The sequence below is a fragment of the Oncorhynchus clarkii genome, chromosome 5 (assembly GCF_045791955.1).
Source record: "Oncorhynchus clarkii lewisi isolate Uvic-CL-2024 chromosome 5, UVic_Ocla_1.0, whole genome shotgun sequence".
Lineage (NCBI taxonomy): Eukaryota > Metazoa > Chordata > Actinopteri > Salmoniformes > Salmonidae > Oncorhynchus > Oncorhynchus clarkii.
The window spans coordinates 85174761-85192489 of NC_092151.1; the positions used below are offsets into that span (position 1 = coordinate 85174761).

At 47.1% G+C, this 17729-nt stretch overlaps 1 protein-coding gene across 1 annotated transcript in view; it reads right to left on the reverse strand.

The window, feature by feature from the left end:
• The window catches only part of LOC139409489 (low-density lipoprotein receptor-related protein 8-like), a 346325-nt gene that overhangs the window by 49708 nt on the left and 278888 nt on the right, over positions 1–17729 (reverse strand). Inside the window, exons 10-11 of the mRNA XM_071154703.1 lie at positions 11950–12121; positions 3074–3301 (exon numbers count right to left, since the gene is read on the reverse strand). Coding sequence (XP_071010804.1) covers positions 3074–3301; positions 11950–12121 — 400 coding nt within the window. The remainder of the gene's footprint in view (positions 1–3073; positions 3302–11949; positions 12122–17729) is intronic.

Here is a 17729-nt window from a genome sequence, read left to right on the forward strand (position 1 = left end):
CTGGCTCAGTAATGTTGTGGAAAGAAGGCCTTGGGGAATAGAGTTGTCAGGGAGAGCTAGGGAGATGGGAGGAGCTTAAGTGTTGAGACACTGAGAGATGAGATAGATGCTATTGATGCCTACAGCTACATCTGACAGGAAGAGAGGGAGGGAGGGATGGGATGGGAAGAGGAAAAGGGGGAGGGAGAGGAAAAGGGAGAGGTACAAGGGGAGGGAGAGGAAAAGGGAGAGGTATAGCATTGAGGGAGGGAGGGAGGGAGGGAGGGAGGGAGGGAGGGAGGGAGGGAGGGAGGGAGGGAGGGGGAAAAGGGAGAGGTACAAGGGGAGGGAGGGAGGGAGGGGGGGAAGCGGAAAAGGGAGAGGTACAAGGGGAGGGAGGGAGGGAGGGGGGAGGGAGGGGGAAAAGGGAGAGGTACAAGGGGAGGGAGGGAGGGAGGGGGGGAGGGAGGGAGGGAAGAGGAAAAGGGAGAGGTACAGGGGGAGGGAGGGAGGGAGGGAGGGAGGGAGGGAGGGAGGGAAGAGGAAAAGGGAGAGGTACAGGGGGAGGGAGGGAGGGAGGGAGGGAGGGAGGGAGGGAGGGAGGGAGGGAGGGAGGGAGGGAGGGAGGGAGGAAAGAGGAAAAGGGAGAGGTACAGGGGGAGGGAGTGAGGGAGGGAGGGAGGGAGGGAGGGAGGGAGGGAGGGAGGGAGGGAGGGAGGGAGGGAGGGGAAGAGGAAAAGGGAGAGGTACAAGGGGAGGGAGGGAGGGAGGGAGGGAGGGAGGGAGGGAGGGAGGGAGGGAGGGGAAGAGGAAAAGGGAGAGGTACAGGGGGAGGGAGTGAGGGAGGGAGGGAGGGAGGGAGGGAGGGAGGGGAAGAGGAAAAGGGAGAGGTACAGGGTGAGGGAGGGAGGGAGGGAGGGAGGGAGGGAGGGAGGGAGGGAGGGAGGGAGGGAGGGAGGGAGGGAGGGAGGGAGGGAGGGAAGAGGAAAAGGGAGAGGTACAAGGGGAGGGAGGGAGGGAGGGAGGGAGGGAGGGAGGGAGGGAGGGAGGGAGGGAGGGAGGGAGGGAAGAGGTAAAGGGAGAGGTACAGGGGGAGGGAGGGAGGGAGGGAGGGAGGGGAAGAGGAAAAGGGAGAGGTACAGGGGGAGGGAGGGAGGGAGGGAGGGAGGGAGGGAGGGAGGGAGGGAGGGAGGGAGGGAGGGAGGGAGGGAGGGAAGAGGAAAAGGGAGAGGTACAAGGGGAGGGAGGGAGGGAGGGAGGGAGGGAGGGAGGGAGGGAGGGAGGGAGGGAGGGAGGGAGGGAGGGGGGAAGAGGTAAAGGGAGAGGTACAGGGGGAGGGAGGGAGGGAGGTAGGGAAGAGGAAAAGGGAGAGGTACAGGGGGAGGGAGGGAGGGAGGGAGGGAGGGATGGGATGGAGGGAGGGAGGGAAGGAAGCGGAAAAGGGAGAGGTACAGGGGGAGGGAGGGGGGAAGGGGTAAAGGGAGAAGTACAGGGGGAGGGATGGAGGGGGGGAGGGATGGGATGGAGGGAGGGAAGCGGAAAAGGGAGAGGTACAGGGGGAGGGAGGGGGGAAGAGGTAAAGGGAGAGGTAAAGGGGGAGGGAGGGAGGGAGGGAGGGAAGAGGAAAAGGGAGAGGTACAGGGGGAGGGATGGAGGGGGGAGGGAGGGAAGGAAGCGGAAAAGGGAGAGGTACAGGGGGAGGGAGGGGGGAAGAGGTAAAGGGAGAGGTAAAGGGGGAGGGAGGGAGGGAGGGAGGGAAGAGGAAAAGGGAGAGGTACAGGGGGAGGGAGGGAGGGAGGGAGGGAGGGAAGAGGTAAAGGGAGAGGTAAAGGGGGAGGGAGGGAGGGAGGGAGGGAAGAGGAAAAGAGAGAGGTACAGGGGGAGGGAGGGAGGGAAGAGGAAAAGGGAGAGGTACAGGGGGAGGGATGGAGGGGGGGAGGGATGGGATGGAGGGAGGGAGGAAAGGAAGCGGAAAAGGGAGAGGTACAGGGGGAGGGAGGGGGGAAGAGGTAAAGGGAGAGGTAAAGGGGGAGGGAGGGAGGGAGGGAGGGAAGAGGAAAAGGGAGAGGTACAGGGGGAGGGAGGGAGGGAGGGAGGGAGGGAAGAGGTAAAGGGAGAGGTACAGGGGGAGGGAGGGGGGGAAGAGGTAAAGGGAGAGGTACATGGGGAGGGAGGGAGAAACAAGGCGATATGATGAGAGGATCTGTTGTTTATTTAACTAGTCAAGTCAGTTAAGAACAAATTCTTATTTACAATGACTGCCTAGGAACAGTGCATTAACTGCCTTGTTCAGGGGCAGAACAACAGGTTTTACCTTGTCAGCTCGGGGATTCAATCTTGCAACCTTTCGGTTACTAGTCTACCTGCCGCCCCAGTGTTCTGATCTGTTTCAGTGTTCTGACCTGTTTGTATTCTGATCTGTTTCAGTGGTCTGACCGGCTTCCGTGTTCTGACCTGTTTCAGTTTTCTGACCTGTTTCAGTGTTCTGACCTGTTTCCGTGTTCTGACCTGTTTCCGTGTTCTGACCGGTTTCCGTGTTCTGACCTGTTTCAGTGTTCTGACCGGTTTCCGTGTTCTGACCTGTTTCAGTGTTCTGACCTGTTTCAGTGTTCTAACCTGTTTCAGTGTTCTGACCTGTTTCCGTGTTCTGACCGGTTTCCGTGTTCTGATCTGTTTCCGTGTTCTGACCTGTTTCAGTGGTCTGACCGGCTTCCGTGTTCTGGCCTGTTTCAGTGTTCTGACCGGTTTCCGTGTTCTGATCTGTTTCAGTGGTCTGACCTGTTTCCGTGTTCTGACCTGTTTCAGTGTTTTGACCAGATAGGCAACACATAATGTGATGCATCATGGACAGTCATCCTGTTTTACTCCTTCCCCCAACCTCTTTCTCTCTCTCTCTTTCTTTCTCGCTCTCTATATCTCCCTCTCTCTCTCTGTCCCTCTCTCTGTCCTTCTCTCACATACACACAATCCGTCCCTTATTTTTTTCATCACTCATTCACTCACTTCCTCCCTCACCTTCTCCCAACACTAACCCCAACCTCCCCCTCCTCCCCGATCCCATCCCTCCCTCCCTCTGATCCCTCACCCCTCTCACCCTTGTCGGGGGTCCACAGCGATGGCCCGTGGTTCGCTCAGCTCAGTGTCGATCAGGACCTTCCTCTTCTTGCCATCTCCCGTGGCGACGGAGATAGTCTTATCTCCGGAGTCGGTCCAGTAGATGTTGTTCTGGACCCAGTCAACAGCCAGTCCCTCTGGAGAGGACAGCGCTGTCTCAATCAGAGTCACCTGCTCCGACGAATCACTGGCCTTGTTGATGTACGCACTGGGGAGCACAGACAAGAGGTTATTATGACATTACTACAACATATACTATACACACACATGGACAGTTTATTAAGGCACACAAAGACAACAATAGACACAATCAACTGCAGACCCATCCAGGTGTCAGAGTCCATATCAGACCACTCTATATTACAAAACCATGGAACTGATACATTACATAGAACAGAACCAAAAATCAGATACGACTGTTGTCGTCATGGGGGAGGGAAACTCCTGGCCAGTAATACATATGATAGGCTGTTGTTGTCATGGGGGAGGGACTCTCCTGGCCAGTAATACATCTGATAGGCTGTTGTCGTCATGGGGGAGGGACTTTCCTGGCCAGTAATACATCCGATAGGCTATTGTCGTCATGGGGGAGGGAAACTCCTGGCCAGTAATACATCTGATAGGCTGTTGTCGTCATGGGGGAGGGACTCTCCTGGCCAGTAATACATCTGATAGGCTGTTGTCGTCATGGGGGAGGGACTCTCCTGGCCAGTAATACATCTGATAGGCTGTTGTCGTCATGGGGGAGGAACTCTCCTGGCCAGTAATACATCTGATAGGCTGTTGTCGTCATGGGGGAGGGACTCTCCTGGCCAGTAATACATCTGATAGGCTGTTGTCGTCATGGGGGAGGGACTCTCCTGGCCAGTAATACATCTGATAGGCTGTTGTCGTCACGGGGGAGGGACTCTCCTGGCCAGTAATATATCTGATAGGCTGTTGTCGTCATGGGGGAGGGACTCTCCTGGCCAGTAATACATCTGATAGGCTGTTGTCGTCATGGGGGAGGGACTCTCCTGGCCAGTAATACATCTGATAGGCTGTTGACGTCATGGGGGAGGGACTCTCCTGGCCAGTAATACATCTGATAGGCTGTTGTCGTCATGGGGGAGGGACTCTCCTGGCCAGTAATACATCTGATAGGCTGTTGTCGTCATGGGGGAGGGACTCTCCTGGCCAGTAATACATCTGATAGGCTGTTGTCGTCATGGGGGAGGGACTCTCCTGGCCAGTAATACATCTGATAGGCTGTTGTCATCATGGGGGAGGGACTCTCCTGGCCAGTAATACATCTGATAGGCTGTTGTCGTCATGGGGGAGGGACTCTCCTGGCCAGTAATACATCTGATAGGCTGTTGTCGTCATGGGGGAGGGACTCTCCTGGCCAGTAATACATCTGATAGGCTGTTGTCGTCATGGGGGAGGGACTCTCCTTGCCAGTAATACCCAGACAGGAACACCTTAACCTGGGAACTCTTTAACAACTGCTGCCTTCCTTCTATTTCCTGTAGAAACTAGCTATTAGAATGGGCTTGTCACCTTTCATCAGCAGACAAAGCAGCCAGCCTCTCTTGTTAAAGAGGGGGATTTGTCTGAGTAACAGAGGTGAGATGACCTGAGAGCAGACACAGCAGATCCACCATGAGACATGACTCCTCCACTACCTGGCTAGACCTGTAGGACAGCTTTATGAGCCACACACAGCGTCCCACTTCCCACCCTAACACAACAGGGACATAGAGGGACTACAAGCTGGGAGAGTGGAAGGAGGAGGGGGGAGACACGTTGAATAAAATGGATACGGAAGGGAACTGAAGAGGTGTTTGAGTGAGGAGCAGGATGAAACAGAAAGGAGAGACAGGGAAAGCAGGCACTCGCACACACGCACGCACGCACACACGCACGCACGCACACACGCAGGGTGAGAGACAGAGACGAATGGGGACAGACAGGGAAAGCAGGCACACGCACACACGCACGCACGCACGCACGCACACACACACACACACACACACACACACACACACAGGGTGAGAGACAGAGACGAATGGGAACAGACAGGGGAGGCAGTCTCATTAATTAACTGTGTTATTGTTGATTTATTGATTATTTATTGTTGATCTTAGATGTATTAATCACAGCAGGAAGTAAGCAGGGCTGCATCGACCAGCCACCACGCTAATCACTATTAATTAACGCTAAAATAACAAGAACGGTGGATAATAGGGATGGATGACAAAGAGGAGTTCACCACAGAGGGTTTCACCACAGAGGAGTTCATCACAGAGGGTTTCACCACAGAGGAGTTCATCACAGAGGAGTTCATCACAGAGGAGTTCACCTCAGAGGAGTTCATCACAGAGGAGTTCATCACAGAGGAGTTCACCACAGAGGAGTTCACCACAGAGGGTTTCACCACAGAGGGTTTCACCACAGAGGGTTTCACCACAGAGGAGTTCACCACAGAGGGTTTCACCACAGAGGAGTTCACCACAGAGGGTTTCACCACAGAGGAGTTCACCACAGAGGAGTTCACCACAGAGGAGTTCACCACAGAGGGTTTCACCACAGATTAGTTCACCACAGATTAGTTCACCACAGAGGAGTTCACCACAGAGGAGTTCACCACAGAGGGTTTCACCACAGAGGAGTTCACCACAGAGGAGTTCATCACAGAGGAGTTCACCACAGAGGGTTTCACCACAGAGGAGTTCATCACAGAGGAGTTCACCACAGAGGGTTTCACCACAGAGGAGTTCACCACAGAGGAGTTCACCACAGAGGGTTTCACCACAGAGGAGTTCACCATAGAAGAGTTCACCACAGAAGAGTTCACCACAGAAGAGTTCACTACAGAGGAGTTCACCACAGAGGAGTTCGCCACAGAAGAGTTCACAACAGAAGAGTTCACCACAGAAGAGTTCACCACAGAGGAGTTCACCACAGAAGAGTTCACCACAGAGTGGTTCACCACAGATGAGTTCACAACAGAGAGGTTCACCAGAGAGGAGTTCACAACAGAAGAGTTCACCACAGAGTGGTTCACCACAGAGGAGTTCATCACAGAGGAGTTCACCACAGAGGAGTTCACCACAGAGGAGTTCACCACAGAAGAGTTCACCACGGTGGGTTTCACCACAGAGGAGTTCACCACAGAGGAGTTCACCACAGAGGAGTTCACCACAGAAGAGTTCACCACGGTGGGTTTCACCACGGTGGGTTTCACCACAGAGGAGTTCACCACAGAGGAGTTCACCACAGAGGAGTTCACAACAGAAGAGTTCACCACAGAGGAGTTCACCACAGAGGGTTTCACCACAGAGGAGTTCACCACAGAGGAGTTCACCACAGAGTGGTTCACCACAGAGGAGTTCACCACAGAGGAGTTCACCACAGAGGAGTTCACCACAGAGGGTTTCACCACAGAGGAGTTCACCACAGAGGGTTTCACCACAGAGGAGTTCACCACAGAGGAGTTCACCACAGAGGAGTTCACCACAGAGGGTTTCACCACAGATTAGTTCACCACAGAGGAGTTCACCACAGAGGAGTTCACCACAGAGGGTTTCACCACAGAGGAGTTCACCACAGAGGAGTTCATCACAGAGGAGTTCACCACAGAGGGTTTCACCACAGAAGAGTTCACCACAGAAGAGTTCACTACAGAGGAGTTCACCACAGAGGAGTTCGCCACAGAAGAGTTCACAACAGAAGAGTTCACCACAGAAGAGTTCACCACAGAAGAGTTCACCACAGAGGGTTTCACCACAGAGGAGTTCATCACAGAGGAGTTCATCACAGAGGAGTTCACCACAGAGGAGTTCACCACAGAGGGTTTCACCACAGAGGGTTTCACCACAGAGGGTTTCACCACAGAGGGTTTCACCACAGAGGAGTTCACCACAGAGGAGTTCACCACAGAGGAGTTCATCACAGAGGAGTTCACCACAGAGGGTTTCACCACAGAGGAGTTCATCACAGAGGAGTTCACCACAGAGGGTTTCACCACAGAGGAGTTCACCACAGAGGAGTTCACCACAGAGGAGTTCACCACAGAGGGTTTCACCACAGAGGAGTTCACCATAGAAGAGTTCACCACAGAAGAGTTCACTACAGAGGAGTTCACCACAGAGGAGTTCGCCACAGAAGAGTTCACAACAGAAGAGTTCACCACAGAAGAGTTCACCACAGAGGAGTTCACCACAGAAGAGTTCACCACAGAAGAGTTCACCACAGAGTGGTTCACCACAGATGAGTTCACAACAGAGAGGTTCACCAGAGAGGAGTTCACAACAGAAGAGTTCACCACAGAGTGGTTCACCACAGAGGAGTTCATCACAGAGGAGTTCACCACAGAAGAGTTCACCACGGTGGGTTTCACCACAGAGGAGTTCACCACAGAGGAGTTCACCACAGAGGAGTTCACCACAGAGGAGTTCACAACAGAAGAGTTCACCACAGAGGAGTTCACCACAGAGGGTTTCACCACAGAGGAGTTCACCACAGAGGAGTTCACCACAGAGTGGTTCACCACAGAGGAGTTCACCACAGAGGAGTTCACCACAGAGGAGTTCACCACAGAGGAGTTCACCACAGAGGAGTTCACCACAGAGGGTTTCACCACAGAGGAGTTCACCACAGAGGGTTTCACCACAGAGGAGTTCACCACAGAGGAGTTCACCACAGAGGAGTTCACCACAGAGGAGTTCATCACAGAGGAGTTCACCACAGAGGGTTTCATCACAGAGGAGTTCATCACAGAGGAGTTCACCACATAGGGTTTCACCACAGAGGGTTTCACCACAGAGTTCACCACAGAGGGTTTCACCACAGAGGAGTTCACCATAGAAGAGTTCACCACAGAAGAGTTCACCACAGAAGAGTTCACTACAGAGGAGTTCACCACAGAGGAGTTCGCCACAGAAGAGTTCACAACAGAAGAGTTCACCACAGAAGAGTTCACCACAGAAGAGTTCACCACAGAGGGTTTCACCACAGAGGGTTTCACCACAGAAGAGTTCACTACAGAGGAGTTCACCACAGAGGAGTTCGCCACAGAAGAGTTCACAACAGAAGAGTTCACAACAGAAGAGTTCACCACAGAAGAGTTCACCACAGAGGGTTTCACCACAGAGGGTTTCACCACAGATTAGTTCACCACAGAGGAGTTCACCACAGAGGAGTTCACCACAGAGGAGTTCACCACAGAGGAGTTCACCACAGAGGAGTTCATCACAGAGGAGTTCATCACAGAGGAGTTCACCACAGAGGAGTTCACCACAGATGAGTTCACCACAGAGGAGTTCACCACAGAGGAGTTCACCACAAGAGGGTTTCACCACAGAGGAGTTCACCACAGAGGAGTTCACCACAGAGTGGTTCACCACAGAGGGTTTCACCACAGAGGAGTTCACCACAGAGTGGTTCACCACAGAGGAGTTCGTCACAGAGAAGTTCGTCACAGAGGAGTTCACCACTCTATGATGTTGTCCAATCAAATCAGATGTTATTGGTCACATACACATGGTTAACAGATGTTATTGGTCACATACACATGGTTACCAGATGTTATTGGTCACATACACATGGTTACCAGATGTTATTGGTCACATACACATGGTTACCAGATGTTGTTGGTCACATACACATGGTTAGCAGATGTTATTGGTCACATACACATGGTTAGCAGATGTTATTGGTCACATACACATAGTTAACAGATGTTATTGGTCACATACATATGGTTACCAGATGTTATTGGTCACATACACATGGTTAACAGATGTTATTGGTCACATACACATGGTTAACAGATGTTATTGGTCACATACACATGGTTACCAGATGTTATTGGTCACATACACATGGTTAGCAGATTGGTCACATACATATGGTTACCAGATGTTATTGGTCACATACACATGGTTAACAGATGTTATTGGTCACATACACATGGTTAACAGATGTTATTGGTCACATACACATGGTTAGCAGATGTTATTGGTCACATACACATGGTTACCAGATGTTATTGGTCACATACACATGGTTAACAGATGTTATTGGTCACATACACATGGTTAACATATGTTATTGGTCACATACATATGGTTACCAGATGTTATTGGTCACATACACATGGTTACCAGATGTTATTGGTCACATACACATGGTTACCAGATGTTATTGGTCACATACACATGGTTACCAGATGTTATTGGTCACATACACATGGTTACCAGATGTTATTGGTCACATACACATGGTTAACAGATGTTATTGGTCACTTACATATGGTTACCAGATGTTATTGGTCACATACACATGGTTACCAGATGTTATTGGTCACATACACATGGTTAACAGATGTTATTGGTCACATGGTTAGCAGATGTTAATGGTCTCATACACATGGTTAGTAGATGTTATTGGTCACATACACATGGTTAACAGATGTTATTGGTCACATACACATGGTTAGCAGATGTTATTGGTCACATACACATGGTTAGCAGATGTTATTGGTCACATACACATGGTTAGCAGATGTTATTGGTCACATACACATGGTTAACAGATGTTATTGGTCACATACACATGGTTACCAGATGTTATTGGTCACATACACATGGTTACCAGATGTTATTGGTCACATACACATGGTTAACATATGTTATTGGTCACATACACATGGTTACCAGATGTTATTGGTCACATACACATGGTTACCAGATGTTATTGGTCACATACACATGGTTACCAGATGTTATTGGTCACATACACATGGTTAACAGAAGTTATTGCGAGTGTATTGTTTATAAAATATATATTTAAAAAAAGAAACACCTGGCCAGTCCTCCCCAGAAAACCCTCCAGAGTGACAAGTGTTGACCACACAACATGGAACTTGGGTGGGTATCCTAGTGTGTGGCTGGTGGCTAACGTTAGCACAGCAGGGGTTAAGGTATACAACATGACAGTTTCAGACCAGAGTGAGAAGTGAATGATACTGGTATGATACTGGTACACTTGCTGCTGTAAGGAGCCAGCCCATAAGGAGGTATACAGGCTCTCTGCCAGTGGGTCTGTGCTGTTCTGCTAGTTCTGAAGACGAGGGAGGGTGCTTATCAATGTCAAATCAGAATGTTTGTGTCCTCTCTCATCATCGGACCCTGTGGTGTGTGTGTGTGTGTGTGTGTGTGTGAGTAATGGGGTAATTATTCATGGCGAGGAATTAGAAGCAGCATATGGCCAAACGGAGATGATTTACCCTGGCCCCAGTCTCCAAGGGAGGGTGGCAAGCTCATCACACACACACACACACACACACACACACACACACACACACACACACACACACACACACACACACACACACACACACACACACACACACACACACACACACACACACACACACACACACACACACACACACACACACAAACTTTCTGTGTGTGAAGGGCAAACAGTCCCTTCATGCACCATCCATCTCTCCATTCCAGGTGTGCTTCAGGCATCAGTGTCATAATGTGTGACATGTTGTAAAATGAACAGAGAGAGAGAGAGAGAGAGTAGAGGAGGAGTGGAAGTGAAAGAAGCCAGAGGAGAGAGAGAGAGAAAAGGAGAGACAAATCAACCAAGTGAACAAACATAGTTTGTTCCCTCATTATGATGTACTAAAATGTTCTCACCATCAGCACATTGTCTACTCAGACAGAAATAGAAGCTAGTGTGTGTTTGTGTACTTGCATGTCCAGTAGCTTCCTCTAGCACCCTAACAAGCCCCTGGATACATAGAGATGTGACTCATTGGTCTGTCACTATCTGTCTGTATGCATACAGAGGGGAGAAGTGCTAAGGAGATCAGTATTAAGGTGCTGTCTTCAGTAGCCATCAACATGCACACAGTCACTCAAGAGAAGAGAGAGGAGAGAGAGAAGAGGGAGGAGATATATATATATATATATATAAATAATATGATATTTATGTCTTTATTGTTTTGAAACTTCTCTATGTGTAATGTTTACTGTTAATCTTTTTTGTTTATTTCACTTTGTATATTATCTACCTCACTTGCTTTGGCAATGTTAACACATGTTTCCCATAACAATAAAGCCCCTTGAATTGAATTTAATTGAGAGAGGAGAGGAGAGGAGAGGAGATAGGAGAGGAGAGAGAGAGGAGAGAGAGAGCGAGGAGAGGAGAGAGAGAGGAGAGGAGAGGAGAGGAGAGAGGAGAGGGTAGAGGAGAGAAGACTGGAACAAATACTTGAGGATATTGGAAACCCTCTGTCCAACTTCATCCTGATAAGCACCTTTCCACAAAACCAGAGTTCGGCCAACTTTTAGAATTTAGAGAGAGAGGCGAGAGGAGAGAGCCAGGAGAGAGAGAGAGGAGAGGAGAGTGGAGAGGAGAGAGAGAAGAGGAGAGTGGAGAGGAGAGAGAGGAGAGGAGAGAGGAGAGGAGAGGAGAGAGGAGAGGAGAGAGAGAGGAGAGATCGAGAAAGAGAGAGGAGAGGAGAGAGAGAGAGAAAGAGAGAGGAGAGCAGAGAGGAGAGGAGAGAGAGAGGAGAGAGAGAGGAGAGAGGGAGGAGAGGAGAGGAGAGTAGAGGGGAGAGGAGAGGAGAGAGAGAAGGTTCGGCCAACTTTTAGAATTTAGAACCTTGTTATAATTCTAGATATTCAGTTACATAGCATTGTATAAATATCCCCCATGTAATGTTAATGGTGAGCTATAACATGGCTGCCATTGAATGTAGAAGTGTCATGTTATTATAGTCTCAAAATACATGTCTCCGCACCATATTCACACTCACAGCAGAAAGGACCGTGTGTGTGTGTGTGTGTGTGTTACCTGTAGATCTTGCGCTGGTAGAGGTCACACCAGTACATCTTGTTGGTGGTGACATCCACATCCAAGGCGACAGCGTTCTTCAGAGTGGGAACCACCTGGCTGTATTCTCTCTTTACCAGGTCTATACGACAGATCTCATGGCGGTTAGTAAACATCAGGTACGGGCTCTTCCCTGAGACACAACAGATATACAATATGAGAACATTTCAATGCTGAAAACACTGAAACAGTCAGAGGAAAGCATTACTACACAGGACAAGCTTGTCTCTGAGAGAAAACGCACACAGAACACAACAATGAGAACATTTCAATGATTAAACATTGGTAGAGACAGATGAAACATTGGTAAAGACAGATGAAACATTGGTAAGAGACAGATAAAACATTGGTAAGAGACAGATGAAACATTGGTAGGAGACAGATGAAACATTGGTAGAGACAGATGAAACATTGGTAGAGACAGATGAAACATTGGTAGAGACAGATGAAACATTGGTAAGAGACAGATGAAACATTGGTAAAAGACAGATGAAACATTGGTAGAGACAGATGAAACATTGGTAAAGACAGATGAAACATTGGTAAAGACAGATGAAACATTGGTAGAGACAGATGAAACATTGGTAAAGACAGATGAAACATTGGTAAGAGACAGATGAAACATTGGTAGAGACAGATGAAACATTGGTAAAGACAGATGAAACATTGGTAGAGACAGATGAAACATTGGTAGAGACATATGAAACATTGGTAGAGACAGATGAAACATTGGTAAGAGACAGATGAAACATTGCTAAAGACAGATGAAACATTGGAAAGAAATAGATTAAACATTGGTAGAGACAGATGAAATATTGGAAAGAAATAGATGAAACATTGGTAAAGACAGATGAAACATTGGTAAAGACAGATGAAACATTGGTAGAGACAGTTGAAACATTGGTAGAGACAGATGAAACATTGGTAGAGACAGATGAAACATTGGTAGAGACAGATGAAACATTGGTAGAGACAGATGAAACATTGGTAGAGAGATGAAACATTGGTAGAGACAGATGAAACATTGGTAAAGACAGATGAAACATTGGTAGAGACAAATGAAACATTGGTAAAGACAGATGAAACATTGGTAAAGACAGATGAAACATTGGTAGAGACAGATGAAACATTGGTAGAGACAGATGAAACATTGGTAAAGACAGATGAAACATTGGTAGAGACAGATGAAACATTGGTAGAGACAGATGAAACATTGGTAGAGACAGATGAAACATTGGTAGAGACAGATGAAACATTGGTAAGAGACAGATGAAACATTGGTAAGAGACAGATGAAACATTGGTAAAGACAGATGAAACATTGGTAAGAGACAGATGAAACATTGGTAAGAGACAGATGAAACATGGTAGAGACAGATGAAACATTGGTAAGAGACAGATGAAACATTGGTAAGAGACAGATGAAACATTGGTAAGAGACAGATGAAACATGGTAGAGACAGATGAAACATTGGTAAGAGACAGATGAAACATTGGCAGAGACAGATGAAACATTGGTAAGAGACAGATGAAACATTGGTAAGAGACAGATGAAACATGGTAGAGACAGATGAAACATTGGTAAGAGACAGATGAAACATTGGCAGAGACAGATGAAACATTGGTAACTTTTCTGATGATGTGAAATCAAGGAAATATCTTTCAAGATCTTATAACAGTTTAAACAGTTTGGAAGGTCAAATGTTTCTATCTGTCACATGATTCGTAAACAACCGGTTTAGACTAGCATATACAAACGGACAAACAGTGTTCATGATAAGCTCAAATACTAGCCAATAATTCACAGGTGTGTGCAATATTTTAAATAATTTCCTTCTAACAGCGTTACAATTTCCTTCCCACAAAGGACAAAGGTTAGTTCAGCAGAATATTTCACAACTCTTTCAGTAATGACTTTAGAGATTCAGACCCCACTTCCTTGTTCCTGTTTGATTGACAATGACAGGGCTCTAACGTCTCCTCAACACCTCTCCTTCTGTCTCCGTTTGTCTTGTCTTGTAATAAAAACATGAATCGGTGCATGAATCTGTGGTCAATGAATCATGCTGTTCTATTCCTGGTACTGCAGATACGCAAAGCTGTTTCTCAGTGATTTTCCTTGGGTGAAATGTGTGTGTGTGTACATCATCTACCCAAGGCAAATTTCTCAACAGAGTGAAAGAGAATGACTCATAATTCCCATAAGGATCGCACACGCACACACACACGGTAACAGCAAACACACATGCACACACACTAAATAAAAAAATGCATACACTAACACACATGGCTCGATCTTAGATGCGTAGAATGAAACCTACTCCCCAAACCTCCACCTCCATTATCCTCTAACTGACCTCTTTTATCTTTCATTTGGCGTTCCATCTCTAGTAGCTGCTCTGTCATCTCACACACACACACACACACACACGCACACACACACGCGCACACACACGCGCACACACACACACACACACACACACACACACACACACACACACACACACACACACACACACACACACACACACATCGTGTGACCGTACATGAATAGTTCTCAAGGAGAGTGCAGAGTAGACCTCTCACTCATTGCCACACAGCAATCTCTCTCTTCTCTCTGACCCTCTCTCTTCTCTCTGACCCTCTCTCTTCTCTCTGACCCTCTCTCTACTCTCTGACCCTCTCTCTTTTCTCTCATCTCTGCCCTCTGACTCTCGCTCTTCTCTCTGACCGTCTCTCTCCTCTCTGACCCTCTGTCGTATTACCATTCCATGAGTAGTTCTCAACCTCACAGAATCACCATCTCAAGTAGCTCTGTTCTGTAGCTCTGTTCTGTTCCCTGGCCAAGATGGGATTTGTACAATGCTTCATGAGAGAGTGAGAGGGGGAGGGAGGGATAGAGAGAGGGGATGAGTAGGAGATAGAAAGAGGAGAGAAAAAGAGGAGAGAGACAGAGAGAGAAGCTGAGTGAGTGAGAAAGACAAATGGAGAGAGAGAGAGAGAGATAGATAGATAGAAGGGAGGGAAAGAAAGACTGGCAGCTTCCTTAAATAGTACCCGCAAAACACCAGTCTCAACGTCAACAGTGAAGAGTCGACTCCGGGATGCTGGCCTTCTAGGCAGAGTTGCAAAGAAAAAGCCATATCTCAGACGGGCCAATAAAAATAAAAGATTAAGATGGGCAACAGAACACAGACACTGGACATAGGAACTATGCCTAGAAGGCCAGCATCCTGGAGTCACCTCTTCACTGTTGACATTGAGACTGGTGTGTTGTGGATACTATTTAATGAGTCTGCCAGTTGAGGACATGTGAGGCGTCTGTTTCTCAAACTAGACACTCTAATGTACTTGTCCTCTTGCTCAGTTGTGCACTGGGGCCTTCCACTTCTCTTTCTATTCTGGTTAGAACCAGTTTGCGCTGTTCTGTGAAGGGAGTAATACACAGATTGTACGAAATCTTCAGTTCTTGGCAATTTTGAGCCTGTAATCGAACCCACAAATGCTGATGCTCCAGATACTCAACTAGTCTGAAGAAGGCCAGTTTAATTGCTTCTTTAATCAGAACAACAGTTTTCAGCTGTGCAAACATAATTGCAAAAGGGTTTTCTAATGATCAATTAGCCTTTTAAAATGATAAACTTGGATTAGCTAACACCACGTGCCATTGGAACACAGGAGTGGTGGTTGCTGATAATGGGCCTCTGATATTCCATAAAAAAATCTGCCGTTTCCAGCTACAATAGTAATTTACAACATTAACAATATCTACACTGCATTTCTGATCAGAGGCCATTTTAAATGGACAAAGAATTAGCTTTTCTTTCAAAAACAAGGACATTTCTAAGTGACCCCAAACCTCAGAACAGCCTCAATTGTCAGGTCATAGACTCTACAAGGTGACGAAAGAGTTCCACAGGAATGCTGGCCCATGTTGACTCCAAGGCTTCTCACAGTTGTGTCAAGTTGTCTGGATGTCCTTTGGGTGGTGGACCATTATTGATACACACAGGAAACTGCAGAGCGTGAAAAATCCAGAGGCGCTGCTGTTTTTGACACAAACTGGTGCGCCTGGCACCTACTACCATATCCCATTCAAAGGCCCTTCAATCTTTTGTCTTGCCCATTCACCCTCTGAATGACACAGACTCAAAATCCATGTCTGAATTGTCTCAAGGCTTAAAAATCCTTCTTTAACCCGTCTCCTCTCCTTCATCTACACTGATTGAAGTGGATTTAACAAGTGACATCAATAAGGGATCATAGCTTTCACCTGAATTCCTTCATCAGTCTATGTGATGGAAAGAGTTCTTAATGTTTTGTACACTCAGTGGTTCTTCCTTATTAAAGTTCAGAGTTTATGCTGCGACCGTTAGTGGTAGATGGTGGCATTCTGTCATTGAACCACACTATTACAAGAGGGAGTTAGAACGCTTATCTATCGGTAGTCTAAACTGTGGCAATTAATGGAGGTGTTTTCAGTCTCAGAGTCTCTCTTCTGGCACTAGAGTCCTGCATCAGACAACAACAAAAACTGTTGGTGGTCCTGGAGTTGAGAGAGAACTTGGGTAAATTTGGGTAGATTTTCACTTGACATGTGGTCTGACGAATATCCGAAAAATGTGGGCTTTTGGTTTCCCCTCCCTCTAAAAACAGAAATAAATAATTTTAAATATCAAACGGGCTTAATTTACAAATCAGTAAGAATGTCTCACTCCATGTTCAAGAATGGACTTTTCCCCTTTATTCAGATTACAATTGCTCACTTTCGGTTATTTTAAAATGAAATAATCTCCAAAATAGCCTTATTTCTTAAACAAAGCGATTATTATTATTATTAACCCTGCATTATAATTATATAAAAGCCCCTTAGATATTCTCACAGATCCTAATGAAAAATGCCCCTTAGATATTAATTTAGAATCCTCCAATCCTCTAAATGTAATTATTGGAGGAGAGTCATGTCATTGGCAGAAAGTCAGGCGGTATTGGCGGAGTTGAAGGCAGCGAGGAACGAGATGGAGTCATAATCCAGGCAAACACGGAGATGATTATTTCAACTACACTAAAGTTGCAACAAGTTCGATTGGGTTCAAATCAGGAGACCAACATGTTGAGATAAAAAAATATTTGTAGATATACTGTAGGCCTACCATAGGCGACATGAGTCTCACTAGTGTTGAGGAATGTGTTGTTAAAAGTGTTGCAGGTCTGATTTATTTATTTTTATCTTACCTTTATTTCACTACATAAAAGTCTACGTACTCTGCTGACGTCTTGACCCAGTTTATGCCCTCATTTGCAATGCAAACCATAACGAATTACTATGGGAATAAATGGAAGAGGCAAGTGAAAGGGGGAACTTCTCTGTCGGCTCTGGAGGCCTTTTGAAAACATGTCTATATAATATAATGTCTTAACGAGCCTTTCCATAAGTCCACTCAAGTTTCTTCAACTGTCTTCTGACTGTGATTAGAGCGATGTTGAAAGCCTTTGCCGATCGCTCATCAACTTCAACCATCAGTGAGTCCATCATACCGAGTCCACCAAATTGAAAACCTCTAAAACCAGATTTGCCCCAACAAAAAAATGTATCCATCCCTACAAATATATTAATGTATATTACCCTGCATTATAATTGTAATGGAGATGTTTATTTCATTATGGATCCATAACAAATTATTATGGGAATAAATATCACCGAATGACATGTTGTCAACTATTTCAGCACTGTTTCACGCT